The sequence below is a fragment of the Ursus arctos genome, unplaced genomic scaffold (assembly GCF_023065955.2).
Source record: "Ursus arctos isolate Adak ecotype North America unplaced genomic scaffold, UrsArc2.0 scaffold_6, whole genome shotgun sequence".
In the NCBI taxonomy this organism is placed as follows: Eukaryota; Metazoa; Chordata; class Mammalia; order Carnivora; family Ursidae; genus Ursus; species Ursus arctos.
Window position 1 is genome coordinate 76513247 of NW_026623078.1, and position 22114 is coordinate 76535360.

Genomic DNA, 22114 nt, shown 5'->3' on the forward strand with positions numbered 1-22114 from the left:
AAGCAGGGGCCCTATCCCTAAAGACCCCTGGGTCTGTACCCTTGATTTTTGTCTTTTTTTCTTAGTAAATCCAATTGCATCCACGTCTCAATGGACGATGAGCTTTCTTCACTCCCCTTTAAGATCTTTCCTTGGCAAGATTTTCAGGTAACTCATCTTGATGCCTTGAAGCCATCATTTTAGCAGATAGAAGAGAAGTGGGTAGACCCGAAGGGTCTTGTTTCATTGTTATCTGCATCATAATGAAGGGTTGTGCACGGTTTTGTCAATGCAAATTATGAATCATGTATTAAATCAAAGCTGTCAAGATGATTATGCCCTTGAGCAAAACTTTATGAGGGCACAATGGTTAAGTTTAGGAAGTGTAATAAGGATTTGCTGAGTGGCTGTTGCAATCAAGGCATGTTGCTAAGCATTGGGAATTCCAAGGTGAGAGCTGGCCTGGACCACATTCTGTGGTCTAAGATGTGAAGATGACATGGAGAGACCAACGCCAACATCCTGTGGGATGTGCTCTGCCAGCAATGTGATCAAATGTGATGGAACGCAGGGGCAGAAGGAACACGAGTTTGGAGGAGGATTTATGGGACAGGTGGATTTGAACTGGATGTGAAGGATGGATAGGACTCACATGACAGAAAAGGGGTAGGAAGAACATTACAGGAGGATAGAATGACATGGACTCAAAGGTACAAAGGAACACATCTATAGAATGAATGCCTTGGGTATATCCAAGAACCACATAATTAATCATAAAGAGAGCTAGTAACATTGGCAGGCAGGTATGTTTCAAATGAGTTGCCCTCCTTCTTTGTCTGCCAAGACATCTGAAGTCATAGTATTTAAATACAGTCCCACGTTTGCACAATGGATTGATGTATCTTTTTCTTTGTGTTGCCTCAACCGACTGTGTTAGTGTGCTCTTGGCAGCACTGCTGTCCCCCTCCATTCCACTGAAAGGAACCACCTTGTTCACTGCCTTGCACAGTTGAGGGGACTTTCTGCTTTAAAGTGTAAGGTTGGGGGCGCCTGGGTGGCACAGCGGTTAAGCGTCTGCCTTCGGCTCAGGGCGTGATCCCGGCGTTATGGGATCGAGCCCCACATCAGGCTCTTCCGCTAGGAGCCTGCTTCTTCCTCTCCCACTCCCCCTGCTTGTGTTCCCTCTCTCGCTGGCTGTCTCTATCTCTGTCGAATGAATAAACAAAATCTTTAAAAAATAAATAAATAAAGTGTAAGGTTGAACCTTATGGTGATGCTGTAAACCATAGGACATTAAAGCCATGAGACCTGGATAAATAACATCAGGAGCTTTTCCTCTGTCTCTTTTCTAGCTTGAATGAAGAGTGGGAGCGGGACCAGGAAACGGAGAGGAGCAGGAAGCTACAGAAGTGTTATGACTTTGTGAAAACCTCTCTTTCAGCTGCCTCTGGACCCATAAATTGCATATTTCCTATAACTTAGGAGGATGCTGGACCCAACACAATGACTAAATTTCTGTCAAACGACCAATAGTCTCTGTGTTCTTTTAAGTGAGCCCAGGAACTCGGAAGCTCCACAGCTTCTTGAGTGCCCCCGGAATGGGCCCTGAGCATTGGGGGGGTCAGAGGTGTGGCAGGGCAGAGATAGGAGGCAAAGCCACATTGCAAAAACTCTTGTTATGTTCTGCTGCGAAGTCTGTGCTTTATTCTGTAGTCCGCGAGGAGCCACGATGGGTTTCCGGTTTGTAATGGAGTCAACAGATCCGTGCTCTAGGAATCAACTGTGGTGTGGACAGTACAGGATGGATTGTAATTCATGGAGAAAAGCTGAAGGTTTAATGACAAGTCTGGGGACTAACCCAATAGATGGGGCAAGAGACACGTCTAGTTTTACGTGAAAGTGGGGAGAAGGAGGAGTCAGACTGGCGCTAAGCATTTCCGCAGGGGTTCATCTATTAACTAAGAGAAAAAACCAACTACCAACCAATGAGGATGGGGAAAGAGAATGCATTTAGCTTTAGGCTTCTTAAGCTTCAGGTTTTGAGGATGATTCAGGAAGGACAGCTCATGGCAACCACAGGTGTGAGACTGAGCTTCGGAAGACAGAAGGGTCCAGAGACACACATCTGACATAGTTCAGTTGACCCCACAAGACCCCAAAGTCTCCACAAGACTGCCCAAGCAGAGCACGAAAAGTAAAGGCAGAAGATACAGAGACTAAAATGTAGAGACTCTGATGTTTGAGGGGCTGTGGAAGAAGAGAAATAAGAACACTGATTAGGGATTGTTGGGGGTGTGAGAGCACAATGAGGAGACAGGAGTGGAAAAACAGGTAGCCACCCCAAAATATAAATCTCCATAGAAAAAGATATTCAGAGGAGCATTTCAAAGGCAACATATAGAAAATGTTTTCAAAATAACAACACAGGAAAGCAAGATATAAAATTTGATATGCACTATAATCGCAACAATGCTAAGAATGGACACAGATAGGACCTGGCTTTGGAGTGGATTATTTTCATCTGTAAAAGTCCTTTAATCTGATCATAACACTGAATATCAAATGAAGCAGTGGGTCAGAAGTACTGTTTTGCAGAGAGTTCCTCTATTCCCGAGAAGTCTGCATCCCATATCATCATGGGGTTCTCTACTTCTTCCTAGTTTTTAATGATGAAAAATAGTACCGCCAGGATATGTATGAGAAATGTTAGGAACCGGGCAGTTTCCACCAATCTTTAATAGTGAACACAGACAAGCTATGCATTCTAAGGGGATAAGAGACCCCATCATGATACATCAATTTCGACCAGGAAAATAAAAGATTGACTGCCCCAAAGAGCTCTAGCACCTTGGCCCCCAAGTTAGGAGAAGAGAGGTGAGAGGCATTTCAGTAGTGAGGTTGACATGTGGGTAGGAGAGGAGGGACAGACACCGAGGATGTGTAGATGGGAGGCAGCCCAGGCCCTAGATGAACACCAGGTAAGGTGCGGGGACCAAGTGGGAGTGGCAATGCCTGTGTATCAGGGGTGAGATGGTGAAGGTGGGAGTAATAATCATAACCAAACATTTGCTGGGCACGAATTCTGTGTAAGATACTTTATGAATGACTCCATATGCTTCCTCTTCCTTAACTCTTAAAATACAGTGATCCAAGGACAGGTACTATTCTTTTACCCATTCTACAGAAGAGGGAAGCCTCTATAACACTTTTCTGCTTCCAAATGATCAAGATTTTCTTCTCTCGGATAATACATGGACTTGGGAAGCGACAAATAAAGCAATTTCTTCTAAGTCTGTACTGAAAAAAAGTTGGACTCCCACGCCATGGCAAAAGGTTCAGAGGAGCAAGAGCCGATCGTGTTTGCACGAAGCATTTTGCCAACTAAACCATACATTATTATTCTACAATTGTTGAATGAGGACCTACTGGGCACCAAGAACTATGCCGGGCTGGAAGGCACACCGCCAGGGTCAGGACATTGCCACCAAGTACTATAAATGACCTTGGCAATAGGTGAACATTCTCCTTCTGGAAGAGGAGGAGGAGGAGGAAGCCTATCACACCGTGGTAACATGAAGAAGAACTTGAACTCCACCCTACACAATTCACACACACTGGGCTGGCTCTCAGCCCCCATTTGGTTGTGGCCAAGTCCCCTGGCATTATAAACTCACAGAAAAAAAAAAAAGAAGAAAGACAGCTGACAATTTTCAGAAGTCACTGTCCTTCAAAGAAAGAACCCAAACTTTCTGATTCACACAAAACCTGGTTCTCGGTGATAACTCTTGGTACCATCAGTGCCCTGAAGTGCACGTGAGCCAAGGACAGAGGCTTCTCTGCTTCATCCTGAGTTTCCCATCCCCACACGGTGCAGGAGTGATGGTGTCAGGAACTGGGGGTCACCACGGGTGTGGGTGGAGATGACCAACCTGACGATCCCCGCTCTTTCCTGGATTGTGTGAGGCAGGGGAGAGGGGCATTTTCTATAGGCTGGGTGCTCCGCTACAATCTGACTGTGCTTTGGCTTCTTCTAGATCCTGGTTTCCATGGCCGGCGTTTTTTTCACCCTACTAGGGGAAGCACGGTGAATGTTCTCTAGTTTAGTATAGTTGTTAGCTTAGAGCTGCCAACACTGCATTTAAAGTCCATAAGTAGATGTGATGTTTATCTATGACTTGGGTTAAGGGCAGATAAACTATTCTAGATATTTCCTAGAAACAACTAAATTCCCAGCCAATTCTTTAACCTCACAATCCTTCCTGGAAAGACATACTTGTATTAATGAAATGTACAAATAATGACTATCCCAGGAAAACGGTGAAGCAAAACCTAATCAAAGAGCCCATACAGTAACTATTTCTTATGGAAAGGCATCACTGCACAATATTTGTAAAAATGTAGGATGATGCTTATCTTGGCAGTGCTTACTGGCCGATTCAATGCAGTCACTTGCAAGACTGTGTCCTTGTCTTGGTTGTGCTTCCTTGATGACTGAGCTCAGATCTTTGTAAATTATCATCAGAGTCCAGTTAGAAAAACATCAAAAGTGCAGTCTGTGTTTGATTCCTGAACAGTGATGTCCAGCCAGATCATGCCTCTCAGTGACTTCCATAAATTAAATGTGCTTCCAGGGGTAGCTATTTGACATTGTGAAACATACATCCAGGAATTATACACTGTCAGCTACGAATGATCAGCAGAGAGGAACATAGTGAGATTGCTGGAATGAGTGTGTGCCCTCCAAGGCCACTCCCTCGGCATGGCAACAAGTACAGGGTCTGGAAGGATCTGGCTCCCTGAGAACAATGCAATGCAAGGTGGTCACCATCTTGGAAACAGTTGGCGAGGCCAGGAGAGCACGATCATGAAAGGGGAACAGGCTATGAAAATATGGCCTGTTCAAGTTTTTAGTCAGACCCTGGACACAGGATTATCTAGATAGTCTCATGTTTGGATTATAGAGCCTTGTGCATTCAAAAAATTTGTTACGGCCCTATCTTCCTTCAACTCAGATCTCCACTTGGGCAGGCACTGTTCTCCCTTAGTTACCAAAGCCTTCAAGAAGAGACAAGAAAGAAGCTAATATTAAGGAGTGTTTTATGGGTGCCATCTCTATTTATCACCCCAACAATCTTATGAGATAGGTATTATTAATAATCCCCTTATAGGGATGCCCAGGTAGCTCACTCAGTTAAGCAACCGACTCTTGGATCTTGACTCAGGTCTTGATCTCAGGGTTGTGAGTTCAAGCCCCATGTTGGGATCCAAAAAACAAAACAAAACAACAACAACAACAACAACAAATAATCCCATTATACAGATAAGAAAACTAAAACTCAGAGAGTTTCCGTGACTTGTCCCAGGCCACACAGCAAGTAAATGGCAGAAGAAGAGCCCTCGCTCATCCGAGGTCAACACACAGGCTCCGCCACCCACACCTGCTCTGTTTCCCATGTTCTGCGAATGTCCTTAAAGACTTGAAATCTAAGCTTCAGTAAGGTGGGGCTTGTCGGTTTTTGGATCACCCTGTGCTTTTATGGCTTTTGCACTCTTAGTGGGGAAAAGAGATTCCAAAAACTGATTATCATTTGGGAAAAAACACATCGATCTTCTTTATATATTTAGCGGTAACATCTAATTGGCTCTGTGCAGAAACAAAATGAGCTCGTGTAACAGCCCTCTGTTCAACCTGAAAAAGTTCTGAAATTACTGCAAAGCCGTTTGACACTCCTCCGTTTGAATGTTTTGGTGGGCCTGCTGTTGCGGGAGCGTGGGAAAATCTAATTTTATCCTGAATAGCAGCTGGGGATTTCTGACCACCCTGAATAAAGTTTCTTCCAAAACCACTCAGGGTTCGGACTCCCACCTGAGGAGTTAACCAGAAATTCAGGCACCAGTTTTTACCGTCACTTTTGGAATTAAAAAAAAAAAAAAAATCTGCCTATTTGCTTGACCACGGATTCTCTTTTCTTTTCATTGTTTGTCTTCCTCTTTCTGCCTCCTTCTTGCTTTTTCTCCCTCTTGTCTTCCCCTTTCAATCCCCTCACCTTTCTTCTCTCCTTTTCATCATGACAGCTAATATTTAATGAGCAAAGACACAGATAATGACACCCCTATAGGAGATCGGCTCTCAGGGACACTTCAAAACATCAGCAAGCTCTAACTGCTCCTGCAAATACAGTTGACAATTTATTCAAATGTGCCAGCGCATATAATAAAGGGGCTCGACTCTAACATGAAGGTCTTCCTATCGAGCCTGCTGAGAGCCAGTGCAGGTGTTTGACATAACGACACCCTGGGTTTGTGGGTGTCACCTACATTAGTTTCGCTGAACCCCGCCCCCCGACGATTCCTCACATCATAGTTGGAATGCAGCTTTTTTCACTGTCATTCACTGCATCTTCATCCATTTTGAGTAACTGGCAAGCTCTGGTTCAAGACTAAATTATACTCGGTCCCATATATGAGAACAGCTTCTTACGCTTATACCACATCAACCATGTTTATATGAAATGTTTGTATCTCATGCTTTCGGACTAAGTCCTGCTTCTCACGGGGTGAAGCAGAGAGGTCAGATGCACAGATGAGGAAGCGAAAGCTCAGAGCGATGAAGGGATTCGGGGACACACGTGTGGGAGTGCCGGGAGGCATTGTGTGCGGACTAAGTCTTTTACAAGGTCTGAATGTTTAATTCCTTCTCATTCGGTGGACAAATCCCTAGGTAGGGAGGCACAGCCCTGTATGTCAAGACGGCAACTGGTCAGTCAAATCAGGCTGTTGGTGGTAATGGTGATTGAAAAAGTCCAGCTCCCCATCTTTTAGGCCAGTGGGATTCCTGCATCTGGGGGGATGCCAAGAGTTGACAAACTCTGTAAAGGGTCAGACAGTAAATATTTTGGCTCAGTGGGCCCCACACCATCTCTTGCAGCTACTCAACTCTGCCAATTGTGCTATCAAAGTAGCCCTAGACGGGGCGCTGGGGGTTCAGTCGGTTGAGCAGCTGACTCTTGATTTCAGCTCAGGGCTTGATCTCGGGGTCCTGGGATTAAGCCCACGTCATGCTCTGCACCCATCATGGAGTCTACTTGAGGACTCTCTCCCCTCTCCCCCGGCCCCCCCCCCCCGCCCATGCTTGCTCTCTCCCTCTCTCTCTAATAAATAAATAAATCTGTACCAAAAAAAAAATAGCCATAGACAACTGGTACTAAATGGATGTGGCTAAGCCCCAATAAAACTTTTTTTACACAACAGGTGGCAGGTAGAATTTGGCTGGAGGCCACAGTTTGTGGGAGGAAAGTATTGAAACTCTTATTTATTTTATCTCTTTTTTAAGTATTTCTATGTTTTGAATATGTTCCATAATGTACACCATACATTAGCAGAGTGATACAGGAATATAACTTAGAGATAAACGGGTATCAGTGGTGCAGGCTCAAAACCTTCTCACAGGAAATCCTAAATGCATCATGGCTGACATTTAATGAGCAGACACTTTGCACTAGATGTTACGCTGGACACTTTGCATGGATTAATGCACTGAATCCTCACAACCGCCCTTGAGGAAGGTACTACTTTCCTCCTCGCTTTATAGATAAGGAAACCGAGGCACAGAGATGATGTTCTGTGATCCAGAAGCCACTTTCTTAGGACTGGGAAGCCCATGAGTGCTGTGGTCCTGAGTTTGGGAGTTTAGGTTTGGGGTCAAGGGTATACACTCTTTTAGAGTGACGTGGAAGCCCAGACGAATAGCTCACAAACACCAACTTCACGTCAGATGACACGTTGGAGCTCTGCATGTGCGAACTCATCTAGGTAGGCACCATGACGACGTGATATTCCCTAATTCCACATAAGCCATGTGAAGAAGATACTATTTTTCCCACTTTACAGACAAGAAACCTCAAGGTCAGAGAGAAGAAGAGCTAACTCAAGATTCCACTGCTAGCAGGTGAAGGGGCTCAGCAGGGAGGGAAATCCAGCTTTGGCTACCTCTCCACAGCTGACGGGTGGCCAACTCACTGCCTTTTGCGACACCCCTCATGCCCTCCAAACCGAGATGTTCTCAGGGAGCTGGTGTCCCACAGAGTCCATGAAGTCTGTGCTCTCTTAGTACTTGGTGGGAAAAGGTCCCCCAACGAGAGCTAGTCCCATCCTGCCCTGGACTTCCTTAAGAAAAGCCTAGTTCCTCCCTAGGAATGGAGGACCAAGCCTGGATACAGAAGTACAAGGTCAAGAACAAGCCAGGTAGGGCTTCAACTGCAGTTCCAAGTATCGAGAACTGAATTAAGAAGAGAAGGACAGAAAGAAAGAAGGAAGGGAAGAAGTGAGGGAGGATGGAGGGCAGGCAGGAGTGGTGCTGGGTGGCACTGAGCAAGTTACTCTCTGGGCCTCTGTTGCATTATCTAGCAAATGGAGATGCCAACCGTCTGTGCCCCCTACAGCTGGAGGACTGAATGATACCGTGTGTATCAAATAGACACTATGTACCTTGTACGGGGCAGGAGGCTTTCTCTCCTTATCAGAACGTTTCTCACACTGATTCTGGGGCCCAAGTGAGATAACACAGAGCCTTTCCCCCACCCAGATGGTGGAGGGGTCTTAGAGAACAAGGGTCTACCCGGGTCCTTGGAGTGTGATGTCGGCTGGGGTCTGCTAGGACATCCCAGCTGTCCTCTCTCCTGACCCAGAACTTCTGCCCCTAAATGTAAAGTTCTGGGCTATGGCTAACATAGCCTAAGACTATCCTTTGCCCAGTGCCTTAGGCTGACCCCAAGGCCCAGGGCCAGATCTGTGGCTCTGTGTCCAAGGGAGGGTGAGACTTACATAATGATGGTGGGTATCTGTTGGGACACCTCCTGACCCCGTGGTGCTGCTCTTTGCTTTAAGTTTAGTTGTGGTTTTCTAGGTTTGTGACTCACTAGCTTCCTTCCTTCTTTCTCTCCTTCCCTCCTTCCTTCCCTCCTTCCTTCCTTCCTTCCTTCCTTCCTTCCTTCCTTCCTTCCTTCTTCCTTTCCTTCCTTCCTCCCTCCTTCTTTCTCTCCTTTCCTTTCCTCCTTCCCTCCCTCCCCTCCCTCCTTCTTTCTCTCCTTTCTTTTCTTTACTTTCCTTTCCTCCCTCCCTGCCTTCCTTCCCCTCTCCCTCCTTTCCCCCTCCCTCTCCTCCTTCTTTCCCTTCTTCTGGAATGCAGCAAACACCATTCGAGCCAGAACTCTGCTCTACACTGGGAACAAGAGCACATTCTGCTCTAGGATTTTGAGATGAGAAGGGGAAATGAGTAGGGGAGGGAGGCGGTAAAAGGGAAGAGGGAAATGGATAGAGGTACAGGTGAAGAAGGAAGAAAGGAGGAGGAAGAAGAAGGGAGAATCAGGAAAGGCTAAAAGTGAGGGTGGGAAAGAGGCAGGGGAGAGAAGGAAAGGCAGAGAAGGGGAAGGAGGAAGAGGGGGAGCAGGAGGAGGAGGAGGCAGAAGAAGGAAGCGGGCCTCTGGAACCCTTTCCGAGACCCTCCAACCAGTCGTGCTTGTGTGCAGCTGGCGGCGGTACCTAGGCCCAAGTCTTGCCAAGGGGAGCTCGAGAATAAATACCTCTGGGTAGGAGCAGATATCTGTAAACACAGCTGAGGAATTGAAAGCCAGGTTCTTCAAGGGTATCGACTTGTCAAAATCACACCACAGCTGCGGATTAAAAAAAAAGAAGAAGAAGAACAACAACAACAACAAAAAACAAAACAACACAACACAACACAGGAACAACAAAGTCAGTGTGAGTGCTGGGAACAAAGCAGTGCGTCCTCACTGCTGAGCTTCGGCAAGAGCCTGGGCAGACCAGACCTGACAGGGGGCTTCATTCCAGAACGGAGGGGCCGGCTGGGATCTCCTCTCTCATTTTAAAGAAGGTACTGGCTCAGAAAGAGCTTTTGCAAGCCAGCCCCGAAGCCGGGTTAAGACAGCTCTCCGGGCCCCGTCATGTAGGGTCAGGGGAGAGTGCCTGTGGGGCTCTGAAGAGAGCCAGATGGCAGGAGAAAAGGTCTGGGGCATGCTCGCAGCCTGTCTGCTCGTCCACAGCTGGGAGGATTCCAGGGATCCGAGGGGCACATTGTCCAGAAAGACTCTTAGCATGGGGCAGGGGGGCGGCGGTCCTTCCCTAGGCCAGAAACTGCTGCCGGTTTTGCGGTGCTCAGGAAAGAGTGGCTACCGGTGGCGGAATGCCTCCTCTGTGCCAAACACTTGGGACAAAAAAAGCCTCACAACCACCTTGTGATGTAGCTACTGTTTTTATCCCCATTTTACAATCGAAAAATATGAAACTCCGAGAAGTAAAGTAACTTGTCTAGGATCACAGAGCTGGCAAGCAGTCGAGCTGAGATCTGATGGCAGGTCTATCTGACTCCAAAGCCTCTGAACTTGCTGCTGCACCCCAGTGGCGTGGGTGGCCGAGAGTAACCCTGACCTCGAGTCACTGAATTTATTTCCAAATCCTGCATCCCGGAAATACCTGATTCGTCAAGACTTGAGATCCTGGCTACGCCTCCGCAGGCCATGATCAATGAATGCTCTTAAGCACTTCCATTTTCAATTGCAATAATCTATAAAATATTCATTAGATGAGGACTTCTGTTATATTAGGATTTTCCTTTTTCTTTATCCCCTAGACTCCTTTCCTACAAGGCCAACCACAGAGCTTGGGCAACACAGACTCCAAGTAATTACTGGGCCATTCTGGACAACGAATTTCAGGCAGTATAAGCCTCCTATTCACGGGATGACAATGGTGCGAGTTCCCAGTTTGGGTCCCTGAGCACGTGGAGACCCTCCCTCAGGCCCAAAGGGCACAATGATGGGCTCAGCCACAAGAGGATGCCTCCACCAGACCCTCTCAACATTCCAAGTTCAAAACGTGGAATCAGACAGATCACTCCTAAAATCTAGAGGAACTAAGTAAGCCATGGACAACACAGACTGTTTGTATATACACAGAAAATGCTGTCGCTATCATGTTACCATTGTAGAGAGAAAATGAAATCATTAAAACATGGATCGCCAAATTAAAAACAGTGATAACTATGGCAGCTGGAGAGTCATCCAAGTTCAATGTGTCACACCCAATACGAACTCTTAGAAAGTCATAGGCAAGATCTCAAGCTGAAGTGCAATTTCCTTACTCGTTGCATGGGGATGGTAATACCTACCTGTAGCACGTAGTAGGTACTCAAGAAATGACAGCTCTTTTATTTCCATTCCCCCCACCCCACTCCCAGAGATACAATTTAGCATTTGAGAATGAGCGTGAGTTGTGGAGTCAGACAGACCTTATTAGCAAGTTATTTCATGTCTCTGAGCCTCAGTTTCCTTAGCCATAAAGTGGGGATAACGAGACTTACCTCACGGGGTTTATGTGAGGATTTAATAAGAAAAACATGTACAGCTCCTCCTTCAGTGCATGGCACATAGCAGGTAGGTACTGAATTAAAGGGAATTCTGATTCACAATTATAACTGGTTGGCCACTGACAATACAGAAATTTTAGGGTGTTTACGCTCCTTTGGAGCAGATAACCTCCCCCACTGGGAAAGAGACAATTTGCCACCAGTAAAATGCACAGCTCTGACAGTAGCCGCATTTCTGTTCTCTGTCTCTAAGTTTGGGGCTGCACCAGGCACTTGAAGGTAAGTGGTACCAAGGAAAGCAACGCAAGAAGCTGCAGGCTCCATAAACCCTTCTTTCCTGCCTGCACGCGAGAAGCCAGAGGGATGGTGGGTTTGGAATGCTTACGATATTCAAGATGGCGCCCAGGAAGTTAATCAAGATGGATGCAAAGATGATGACGTTCCGGGCCAAATAGGTCTCGTTAATCCAACAGCAAGTTTTCCGGAGGACGAGGGGCAAACACTTATAATCCTCCGCCGTGGTGATGAGGACCAGAGCCGAGTGCAGCATAATCAGGATGGAAAACTGGATGGCCATTGGCATCACCCTGCAGGGAAACCCAGAACATTGGGTCACATGGCATCGATAGTCTGATTTCCACTCACTGGGCAACACTGGTAATCACATTCATGACTGCCCTTCCCCACCCCTGGCACCCAATAATTCTCTAAAGCTCTGTTTGTTCAAGAAAAATCAGCAGGAGACATTTTTACTACATTCATCCCTAGAATATTCTATTGAGAAACTTTGAAACAACCATCAAATATTTGGGTTGATTTATTGTTCCTGCCTTTTTTTTCTTCTTCTTCTATCATCATCTTTCTCACTAGGCAGCTGCTGCCAAGGCTACACACCACTGGAATTTTATCTCAATACCCCAGCTGTGGGAGGGACCCACATGCCCTTTGGCCTTTGAGGTGGGTTTTATGAAACATTCTCCCTCTTGGTCTACTCTGATGCCAAGAACTGAACTTGGCACCTGTTCCAAGTTGCTCAGTTTGCTTAGTGATTACCAAGGTTTACAGGGAATATACTCTGTGCCACTTGAGACATGGGTAAGGGTGCAATTTGAGTTGTAGGTAAGAACTCATCCTTGCCCAAAGTTTCAACATCACTCCCAAGTATACATCTTGGGCTTCAAGGGCTCACCAAAGCTCTGTCCATGGTAGCCCCTGTCTATTGGACAGCTCTGCTGGGTGTCAGGCTGTTTCCAGCAACTTGGTGGTCTCAAACCCCATCTCTGGAGGCATCTTTGACTGCTTCCTCTCCTTACCAACCAACCTCTCACCAGGCATATTGCTTCTTCTTGGGAATTCATCGTTCATTCTCTGTTCTCTGTCCAGCCATTCGTGTCTCATTTCTCTACCTCTCTTTCAGCCAGCCCACTGTTGCACAGTGAAGGGTACCTTCATGGAAGTGGCGTTAGCGTCTTCCACCGTTGGGAACATACATTAAGTGAATGAAGTTAGGCCCACCTTCTCTCAATGCCTTACCATCCTCCTGCCTGGATTTCCATATTTATTATTAATAACACTCGTGTCAGTAATGCACGGAGCTCTGACCATGTGCTAGACACAATGCTAAGCACTTTATACGACAGCTGATTTCCATTCCTTGGTCCCGACTTATGAACTTCTCTGAGGTCACTGAGTTGGTTAGTGTTAGAGCTAGGATTTACAGTCCACTGTGCCATTCTAATCACTTTGGTGAATGAGAGACCTCCCACGTGTGCTGTCATCTTTTTTTGGATTCTGTGGTGTCATTTACTTATTCATTCAACAAGCTTCTTCCCAGATACAGTGGTAGGCACCAGGACACATCTTCCCCATCCTCTAGGAGATCATAATCTAGAGGGGAATATGAACATATACACAACGAACCATTGGAGAATATGCTATGGTCTATAAAGGGGTTTGAACAACCATCATTTAGAAAACAGGAAAAGGAATCAAGGGAGGCTTCGCAAAAGAGGTGACATTTGGGTCAGGCCTTGGAGGTTGAAGAGAGGGTTTTAGGGAAGAAAAAGTGGGGAGCATGAGAAGAGCATCAGGAGAGTAAGAGTGACCAGTGTGTTTACAAGTTCCACTAACCCAGGTGGTGAGGCTGTGGGACTGGAGAGTGAGGAGGTCTCATACATGCTGTGTAGAAAGTTCCACATGAAGGTGATACACAGATGTTCCAGATGTTTAATCAGGAAGGAGACACTCGGATCTGTGTATCTGAAGGACAACCATGGTGAGAGGTGAAGGGCGGGGTGAAGAGAAGAGAAAGGACTTAGCAGAGGTTTAGATAGTTCGGGACTGATTACAAGGGAGTCTCATGAAGTAGCAGCACGGATAACTGGGAGGTGCAGGGCAAGACATGGTGGTAATCTTAGTACGTGTTTTGTGTATGTGAGCGGAGGTGTGCGGCAGAGTGGTATCATTATGGACGACACTCGTGCTTTTACCATCTGAACTGGTAAATGCAGGAAGAGAAGCTGGTCCATGGAGGATAAGTCCGTGAATGTGATTTGGGACCAGCTGAATTTCTGGTGCTCGTGACACGTGGACGGCTAGGCAGTTGGAGGGATGGTGGGTCTGCAAGGAACAGGTGGCGGCTGAAGATCTGAGAAGGGCGGAGCTTGCCCAAGGAGGGTAAGAAGTAAAGGCACCACAGATGATGTTACAGAAGCGGCTGGTGGGCTGGGAGGAGAGAAGGCAGCAAGAGGAATTTAGGGAATGTAGTCAAATGAGCAGGAGAGGAGTGCTTGGCGTCAGGACAGCGAGGAGGTAAGACATTTGCAAGGGGTGGGTGGGTAACCAAGACTGGCAAATTCCTCTGCAAGCTCAAAGCATCACAAAGGCTGGCAAGTCACTCTCCCCACAGCCCCCGCTTTTACTGTTGACGGTTTTGTATTTTCCTTTTTTTTTTTTTTTTAATACTTGCACAGTTTGGCTTTATAGATCACCTTGACAGGAAGTCTCTGCAGGAGTTCTAGATAAGAACAGGAGGTCTGTGCAGCAGCGGGTTCCCAGAGGGCTCTGGGCAGATGGGAAACTTCCTCCCAAACAGGCTGGAAAAATACTCCTGAACAGCACACCATCATTCCGGGGCACCCAGGGGAGGCAAATGAAGGAGGATCGCTTTTGTCAGACAGTCCCTGGAGAAAAGGGGCCAATTTCGAGGCTGACGCATCTCCATACCGTGAGGCAGCCACCAAGAATACGAATGCTTTGTTTCAAAGTGGGAGGCAGAAGCAAAGCCAGCAAAGAGGATGTTGAGAGCCACTCAGCAGGAGCCTCGGACTGTTCGGTGGCCCCCACTGTCATCCGGATTGTCTGTGGACCTCCACGGCGGCTCTGGGCTCCCCCTCTCGCCTCTCCACCCTCCGCGGACAACACTCAGATACGTGCCCTATGGACTGTGCTTCCCCTTCTGTGCTCTTCCCTGGGGGAATGTCTCGTTCCTGCTTCAAGGCTGTTTTTCTCTGGATTCTGCCATAAAGCTGAGCACGCAGACAGCGACCAATGAACAGTCACTGACTTACACTTTTTGTGGGGAGAGAAGATGCTGTTCCTCCCCTCACCAGCCTTCCTAGGGAAAGGGATTCTCAGCCACCCTCCGGCCCCTCTACCTGCCCCCTTGCTTCGAGGAGGAGTCTGCCATTGGCCTGATCAGAGCCTATCCGGGATGTTCAGGGGACCTGGTTCTTCTCAGAAGGCAGGGGGCCACTGTTAAAGTTCAAGGTTTATGTAAGGTTCAGCGGCTGGCCCTCCCGTCCTTGTAGATCCCCTAAGATGGCTGGGAAGCCAGAGCCGGGACCTTCTCTGTAAGAAGCCCGGCCATCTCCTCCTGGGCAATGAAGCTCAGGTGTCCCCAGGAAGTACCAAGAGGCAACTGCCCAGATCTTCTTCATTCCTTTGGCACTGGGTGGGGGCAGTGCCTCGTACTGGTCTTTCTCAGCATCACAGCAGTGAGACCTCGCACTGGAGTGGGAAGGCGGACTAGGGGGACACAAGTAGAGATCCAGGAGATTCAGAATGGACACCATGTGGGGTCTTGCCTCAACCACATTCTGTATGCCAGCCTTTACCCTAGTTTTGCACAGGCAAAGCAAGCACCTGCTTGGCAATTTACAAAACTGACGCTTTGTTGCACATTTAGCTATTGTGTTTCTGGGTCGAATTTTGGTGGGGCATTTTGGTATGCTGGAGGGCTGTGTACGGGATTGGCACACTGAACCCACTTCTGCCCATAACACCATTTTAAGTGATCAGCACTTAACAAAGGAAAGGGAGGAGCTATGGGCCGAGGGCTTGTATTTCCCCCAAATTCGGATATTGAATCGGAATGCCCAATGTGATGGTATTTGGAGGCAGGACGTTGGGAAGATGAAGAGGTCATGAGGCTAGAGCGCTCATTAATGGGGCTAGTCCCCTCATAAAAGAGCCCCCACACCCCCCGGGGCTCCCTGGCCCCGTCCTCCACGTGAGGACACACGTACAGACAAGGCAGACGGCTCTCACCAGACACTGACTGTGCCAGTGCCTTGATCTTCCACTTCCAGCCTCCAGAGCTGTGAGAACTTGGGTGGGCTGTTTATAAGCCCGCAGTCCATAGTATTTTGTGACAGCAGCCCGAAGGAGCTAAGACAGGAGGTAAACGGCGGGCAGGTGGGTTAGTGAGTGGCAAGAGCGAGCAAAACCCTGGGTGTCTGAACCCATAGCTCCGAAACCTAACCAGTGGCCCAGCCTCGGGAAAGATAACTAACTCTTCTGAGTATCGTATTTTTAGTCTGCAAAACCAGAATGGTTAAGCCCACCTTTTAAGGAGGTTCGTTAAAGTAATAAAGCAGTATGCTTAGCACATAAGACGAACTCAAAGAAACGTTAGTTCTCTGCTATTCACAGTGAAATCCAGAAAACCAAGGGCGTTTCAAAATTGATGGGAAGAGTATTAATTACAAGGTGCAAGGCGCTGGCGCTGCCTATAAAATTCCTCTAAGAATCTCTCAGCAGCTCCCCAGCGTTCATCTCCTTCTGCACACATAAACATTGTAGCAACCAATTGTAGTTTTTAATCTAATTATAGAGCTACTCAGGCATCCAGGGGTTCTGAATTCGCTTTGCATTGTCGGTGTCCGTAAGAGGCAAGGAAACCTCTCATTTCTGAAATCGTGAGTCTGAAAGAAATGACAAGGGATTTGCAAACAGCTCTCTCCAAATCATTTCTAGACATTAAGTGCTAATTGTTCTCCGTAGTCTGTCTTTAAAACAGAGTCTGGGTTGGTATCACCACTGGGTGTTTGCTGGGGAGGCGGGGATCAATGGGGTCGAGTGAACAGCCTCTAGCAGCCTGGGGTGCAGTGGGAAACAGAAAGTCGGATCATCCCCAAAGATGACATTTATACCACCTCTCAGATTCTGCAAGAGCCTATGAGCCCAGTAGTACACCTGAGCTTCATAGCAACCCTGAGAGGTAGGTATTCTTAGCCACTTCAACAGATGAAAATACTATGGCTCGGAAAGGGAAGGGGACCAGAATTTATCAAAATGGATATGGGTCTTTAATTCTCACAGCAACCAGGAAGAGGGCATTGTTATTCCCATTTTATAGATGAGAAAATCAAGGCTCCAGAGAGGTCAAGTACATAATACAGCCAGTGAGATGCACAGAAAGTAATAAGACCCAGGGCCTCTTTCTTTCTTTTCTTTTCTTTTTTTTTTCTAGTCTCCCTCTCTTGCTTGCATATTTTCTTTCCCCTTCTTTCCTTCCCTCTTCTCTCCCCTTCCTCTCGGTCTGCCTTCCACCCCCCCCATCACCATGCTTGCAACTGAGCTACACCGTTCCATACTCACAAAAGATATTGTCTGTTCTTTCCTCAGTTTACCCCTCTGCGGGAGGAACATCTGCATGCATGAGGAAATGAGAGCCAAGAGCGGAACAAGCACTAGGGTTTGCTTTGGCGGCTGAGAGTCAGCTGTGGTCCTATGAGCAGAGCCCACCTCCTCTGCTAAAAAGTCCATGATGGAGGAAATGCCAGTGAAAGTCCCCTGCCATCTGTGTAGTTGCAAAGAATCAATCAGACACGAAATGAGTTGGAGAGGAAAGCAGCACACATTAATGAAAGCTTTTGCTGCGTCTGGGGCAAAGGGGCCCCTCTGTCCCCACAACATGTGGCCTGTCTGGTCAGAGATCAGCTTGGGATGTTTTCTTCATTGTCAGTGTCTTCTCTTCGGCTGTGCAAGTGCACTCAGGGCTCTGGCTAGTATTTCAGCTTGCGCCCCAGTCAGAGCCTCCTGCCCGCCAGCTGCTGCCCGAGGAGCCAGGTCTCTTCCCCTGAAGCCGGAATCGGGCATCAGGGCTGGCTCACCTTCCCTGGGCACGGCTCTTGGGAAGGGAGCCTGCCTGGGCCATAGGATGTCCCGCACTCCCTTGGCACAGTTATCCTTTCTGTCCCAGTGCCAGTCCAGACCTTCAGGCCCGCTCTGGGGTCCTCTCTGTCTCCCATCCCACACAGACCAGTCTGTCTCTGCCTTATCTAGCAAATTCTTCCTCTCTAGTCCCCCCTCCCCCCACACACTGCCACCTCCACTATCTTGTCCCTCCCATTTCTCACCCCAGAGTTTTGCACCTGCCTTCTACTGGTCTCCCCGACTATAGGCCCTTCCACCTTTCTCTTTTCCGTGTTAGTGTGACCCTTGTCAAAAATCGCCCCCATCACTGCTTTGATGAAAAACTTCCATAATATCTTCTCTGCCAACCCGTCACAATTCCTCAGCAAGACTTACAAACCCCTCACCTCCACACACTCACTTTCCAGTCCTGCCCCGCCCCTCAGTCCTCTCCTGTGACCTGGCAAGTCCTTCAGGAGGGGGTTGAGATGTCAGGATCACCGCCTCTGGGAAGCCTGCCTTGATCTGTTTTCCTCACCTCACTCCTGGGCATCCTCTTCCACTTTATACCTGCCCTATCATAAGAGTCTTTGTACCATATTCTTGCTGTTTAGCTAATTGCTTTGTCCCCCTGTTAGACTGTGAGCTTTATGACGGTGGGGACCAGGACCCTATACCTCCGGTGTCCAGCACAGTGTCCCGCACAAGCAGGCACATAAAGGGTGTTTGTTGGGAATCCTGGAGTCAGGAAAGAGCATGCACCAGATAGGCCCCTCCTTGGCCCCCAACTCTCCACTGGCAGGAGTCAAGAAGGGAGTCCAGGAAGTTAGGGTGAATCTGACAAGACCCTGCCATCATTCACAGCTCACTACTCTGAGACCATCCCTTAGACCCGAGGCCCCACATAGTTCTTGGGGAGTCAGGATACCCATCCTCTTACGGCACTCCCTGGTACCTTTCCTCGTTCATTCATTCACTGCCATAGCAAATACGGATCTACGTACATAGTAAACATGTTATCTACCTGCAGAACGTAAGCTATCTCCATATGTAGCCCTATATAGCACGTAAGTAGCTACAGAGATGGCATCTATATCTAGACGCAGGTATATATTTTGATTATTTCTTTGACTCCTACCACTAGGTTACAAGATCCAGGAGAGCACTTTTTTTGTCTTTTTTGTTCACTGATAGATTCCCAGCATCTAACACAGGTCTAGCTCGTAACACGCATTCAATTTAGCAGAAATACACAGTCTTTCCTTCTCTTTCTCGCTCTCTCTCTCTCAAAACTCTAAACTTTAAAATGAAGCATTAATAGAGAAAACCGCACCAAAGTATAGCTTAATTAGCTATTACAACACGTCTGTCTTTGTAATGACCACTGAGTTCACGAAACGGAACTTTGTTGGGCACTCTGAAAGCCCATCCCCAGGCTCCATTATAACCCTGTTTCCTAACCCCAACCAATCACTTTCCTTTCCTTTATAGTTTTATCATCTATATTTAGACACTACAGTTTAGTTGTGTCCATTTTTTATGACATTCGTTTTATCTTTTAAGTCTTTCAAAATATCTGCTGGTTCTCTCTTTAACCCTTTATTTTCTTCACAGGGTCTTTATTGAAGATTATGTGCCCTTGACCTACAGCATTTCCCACTACCTGGATTTGACTTCTGCAAACTCATTCAACGTCCTTTGTCCTCTATGATTCCTGCAAATTGGAAGCTGGATTCAAAGGCGTGATCAGACTTAGGCTTAATCATTTTGGTAAGACTAGAAACATACTGTGTTCTTCTTCCATCAGGAGACATGACTGTCTCTCCTTTCGTGTTAATAACGTCCTCTGATGCTCAATTCCTAGATCCATTAATTCATTGGGATGTTGGAAAATGGCAGTATTTTAATTCTATAATTTCTTTAAGAACTATTAGCATGAATAATTTTATGATGTGTCACTCACCTGCTATTTGGTGAGTTCGTGGTACGCTTCATGCAGGAAATACAGAAAACTAACTTTTCTTTCTTTCTTTCTTTTCTTTTCTTTTCTTTTCTTTTTTTTTTCTTTCTTTTCCTTCCTTTCTTTTCCTTCCTCCCTCCCTCCCTCCCTTCTAGTTTCCGGATAGCCAACCAGTTCTCTAACATCCATCCAACTTTAAAAAATGTCCTTATAAACTCATAAAGCTAAAAATATTTGCTGGGTTTCCATTGAATATTTTAACAATTATCCATACTGAAGCTCAAGTTTTTCCATCTTAGGACAATGGGAACATCTTCACTGTGGCTTCCGAGTCCTTTAGACATGGCCAATAAACCTGACGGCTTCCTTATTTTCTAGTAGGACAAGATGTTTCAGGCTCGTCTTGTATATTTCCTGTCCCAGCCCTGGAATCGTACATATCTCCAAAAAATTTTTTTAAATAAAAATTGGAATATTATTTCAACAGCACAGTCTGGCCCCTCGTTTATGCTCATAGATACTGGGTTGGATGTTCTTGATAGGATTTTCTGTATTCATATCTCCAATCCAGGATACCACCTTCAACTTTATTTTTTTTATAATAATATTTTTTTGTTATATTATGTTAGTCACCATACAGTACATCCCTGGTTTTTGATGTAAAGTTCCATGATTCATTACTTGCGTATAACACCCAGTGCACCATGCAACACGTGCCCTCCTTACTACCCATCACCAGCCTATCCCATTCCCCCACCCCCTCCCCTCTGAAGCCCTCAGTTTGTTTCCCAGAGTCCATAGTCTCTCATGGTTCATTCCCCTTCTGTTTACCCCCCTTTTCTTCTTCCCTTTAACTTTAGTTGTCATATCTCCTCAGGTTCTACTGACTGTGACAGTTTCTTAGACTTCTCTTGCTTTAAATGACCTTGACAGTCGTGAGGAGTACCGACCAGGTATACTGTAGAATGTTTTTCAATTAGAATTTGCCCCCCCCCCCCATGATTGGGTTATGGGTTTTTGAGAGGAAGACCACGGAGTTTATGTGCCATTCTCATTCAACATGACTTAGCACTGTTGATGTTAATCTTCGTCAGCTGACTGAGAGCATTTGTCGTGTTTCTCCAGGCTTTCCCTCCAACCACCCTGTGCTCTTCAGAAGGAACTTACGTTCAGCATAGCCACACGCCCCCACAGGAGCGGGAGGTAACTTCCACCATGGAAGACAGACTACCTACATAAATTATTTGGGATTTTTTCTCAATGGGAGATTTATCTATTCTTAATTAATTTATTAATTCAATCATTTATTTCTATCAGTATCAACCCATAGATTATTTAGTGTATATTTTGGATTATAGCCCAATTCTGTTTTACTTATTTTCTTATTCAAGTTGTTCCATCTTTGGCTTCTGGGAGCTCTTTCCGCTGACTCCTGTGCCCCTTTGACATTCTCCCATCATTGTGTGTGTGAGTGTGTGTGTGTGTGTGTGTGTGTATTTTAATACTTCCTCATTTTCTGGCCCTCATCATTCTGAATAGGTATGTGGTGGTATAACATCAGTTTTAATGTTTAATTGCATTTCTCTAATGAAAAATTATATCAAGCATCTTCTCATTTGCTCTTTTGATATTTGTGTATCTTCTTTGGTGAAGTGTCTGTTCAGATCTTTTGCCTATTTTAAAAATTGGGTTGTTTGTTTTGTTATTGTTGAGTTTTAAGAGTTCTCTGTGTATCTTGGATACAAGTCCTTTAACAGATATGTGAGTTACAAATGCTTTCTTCTAATCTGTGGCTTGAGTTTTCTTTCTCTGAACAGTGTTTTTCACACAGCAGAAATTTAAATTTTAGTGAAGTCCAACCTGTCAATTTTTTCTTTCATGGATCATGATTTTGGCATTATATCTAAAAACTCACAGCTAAATACAAGACCACGTATTCTCCTATGTTTTCTTCTAGAAATTTTATAATTTTGCATTTAGGAATATGAACTATTTCCAGTTATTTTTGTGAAAGGTGTAAGGTTTGTGTATAGGTTCTTTTTTGTTTTCATATAAACATCCAATTTTTCCAGTACCATTTGTTGAAAAAATATCCTTTCTCCATTGAATTGACTTTGCGCCTTGTTACAAATCAGTTGGGTTATTATATATGTTAGTGTGAGTCTATTTCCGGGCTCACTCTTCTGTTGAACTATGTGTCTATTCTTTCTTCAATATCACACTCTATTGATTAGTGTAGTTATATATGGTATTAAAATTAAGTACTGTGAATACTCTAGTTTTGGTGAGGTTTTTTTGTTTTTTGTTTGTTTGTTTGTTTTTTTGTATTTTATTGGTTATGCTACAGCCTTTGTGTTCCCATAGAAACTTCAGCA

At 46.1% G+C, this 22114-nt stretch overlaps 1 protein-coding gene across 1 annotated transcript in view; it reads right to left on the bottom strand.

The window, feature by feature from the left end:
• Positions 1-22114, bottom strand: part of ADCY8 (adenylate cyclase 8) — a 223336-nt gene that overhangs the window by 41976 nt on the left and 159246 nt on the right. The window contains exons 10-11 of the mRNA XM_026495400.3: positions 11748-11949; positions 9561-9650 (exon numbers count right to left, since the gene is read on the bottom strand). Coding sequence (XP_026351185.1) covers positions 9561-9650; positions 11748-11949 — 292 coding nt within the window. The remainder of the gene's footprint in view (positions 1-9560; positions 9651-11747; positions 11950-22114) is intronic.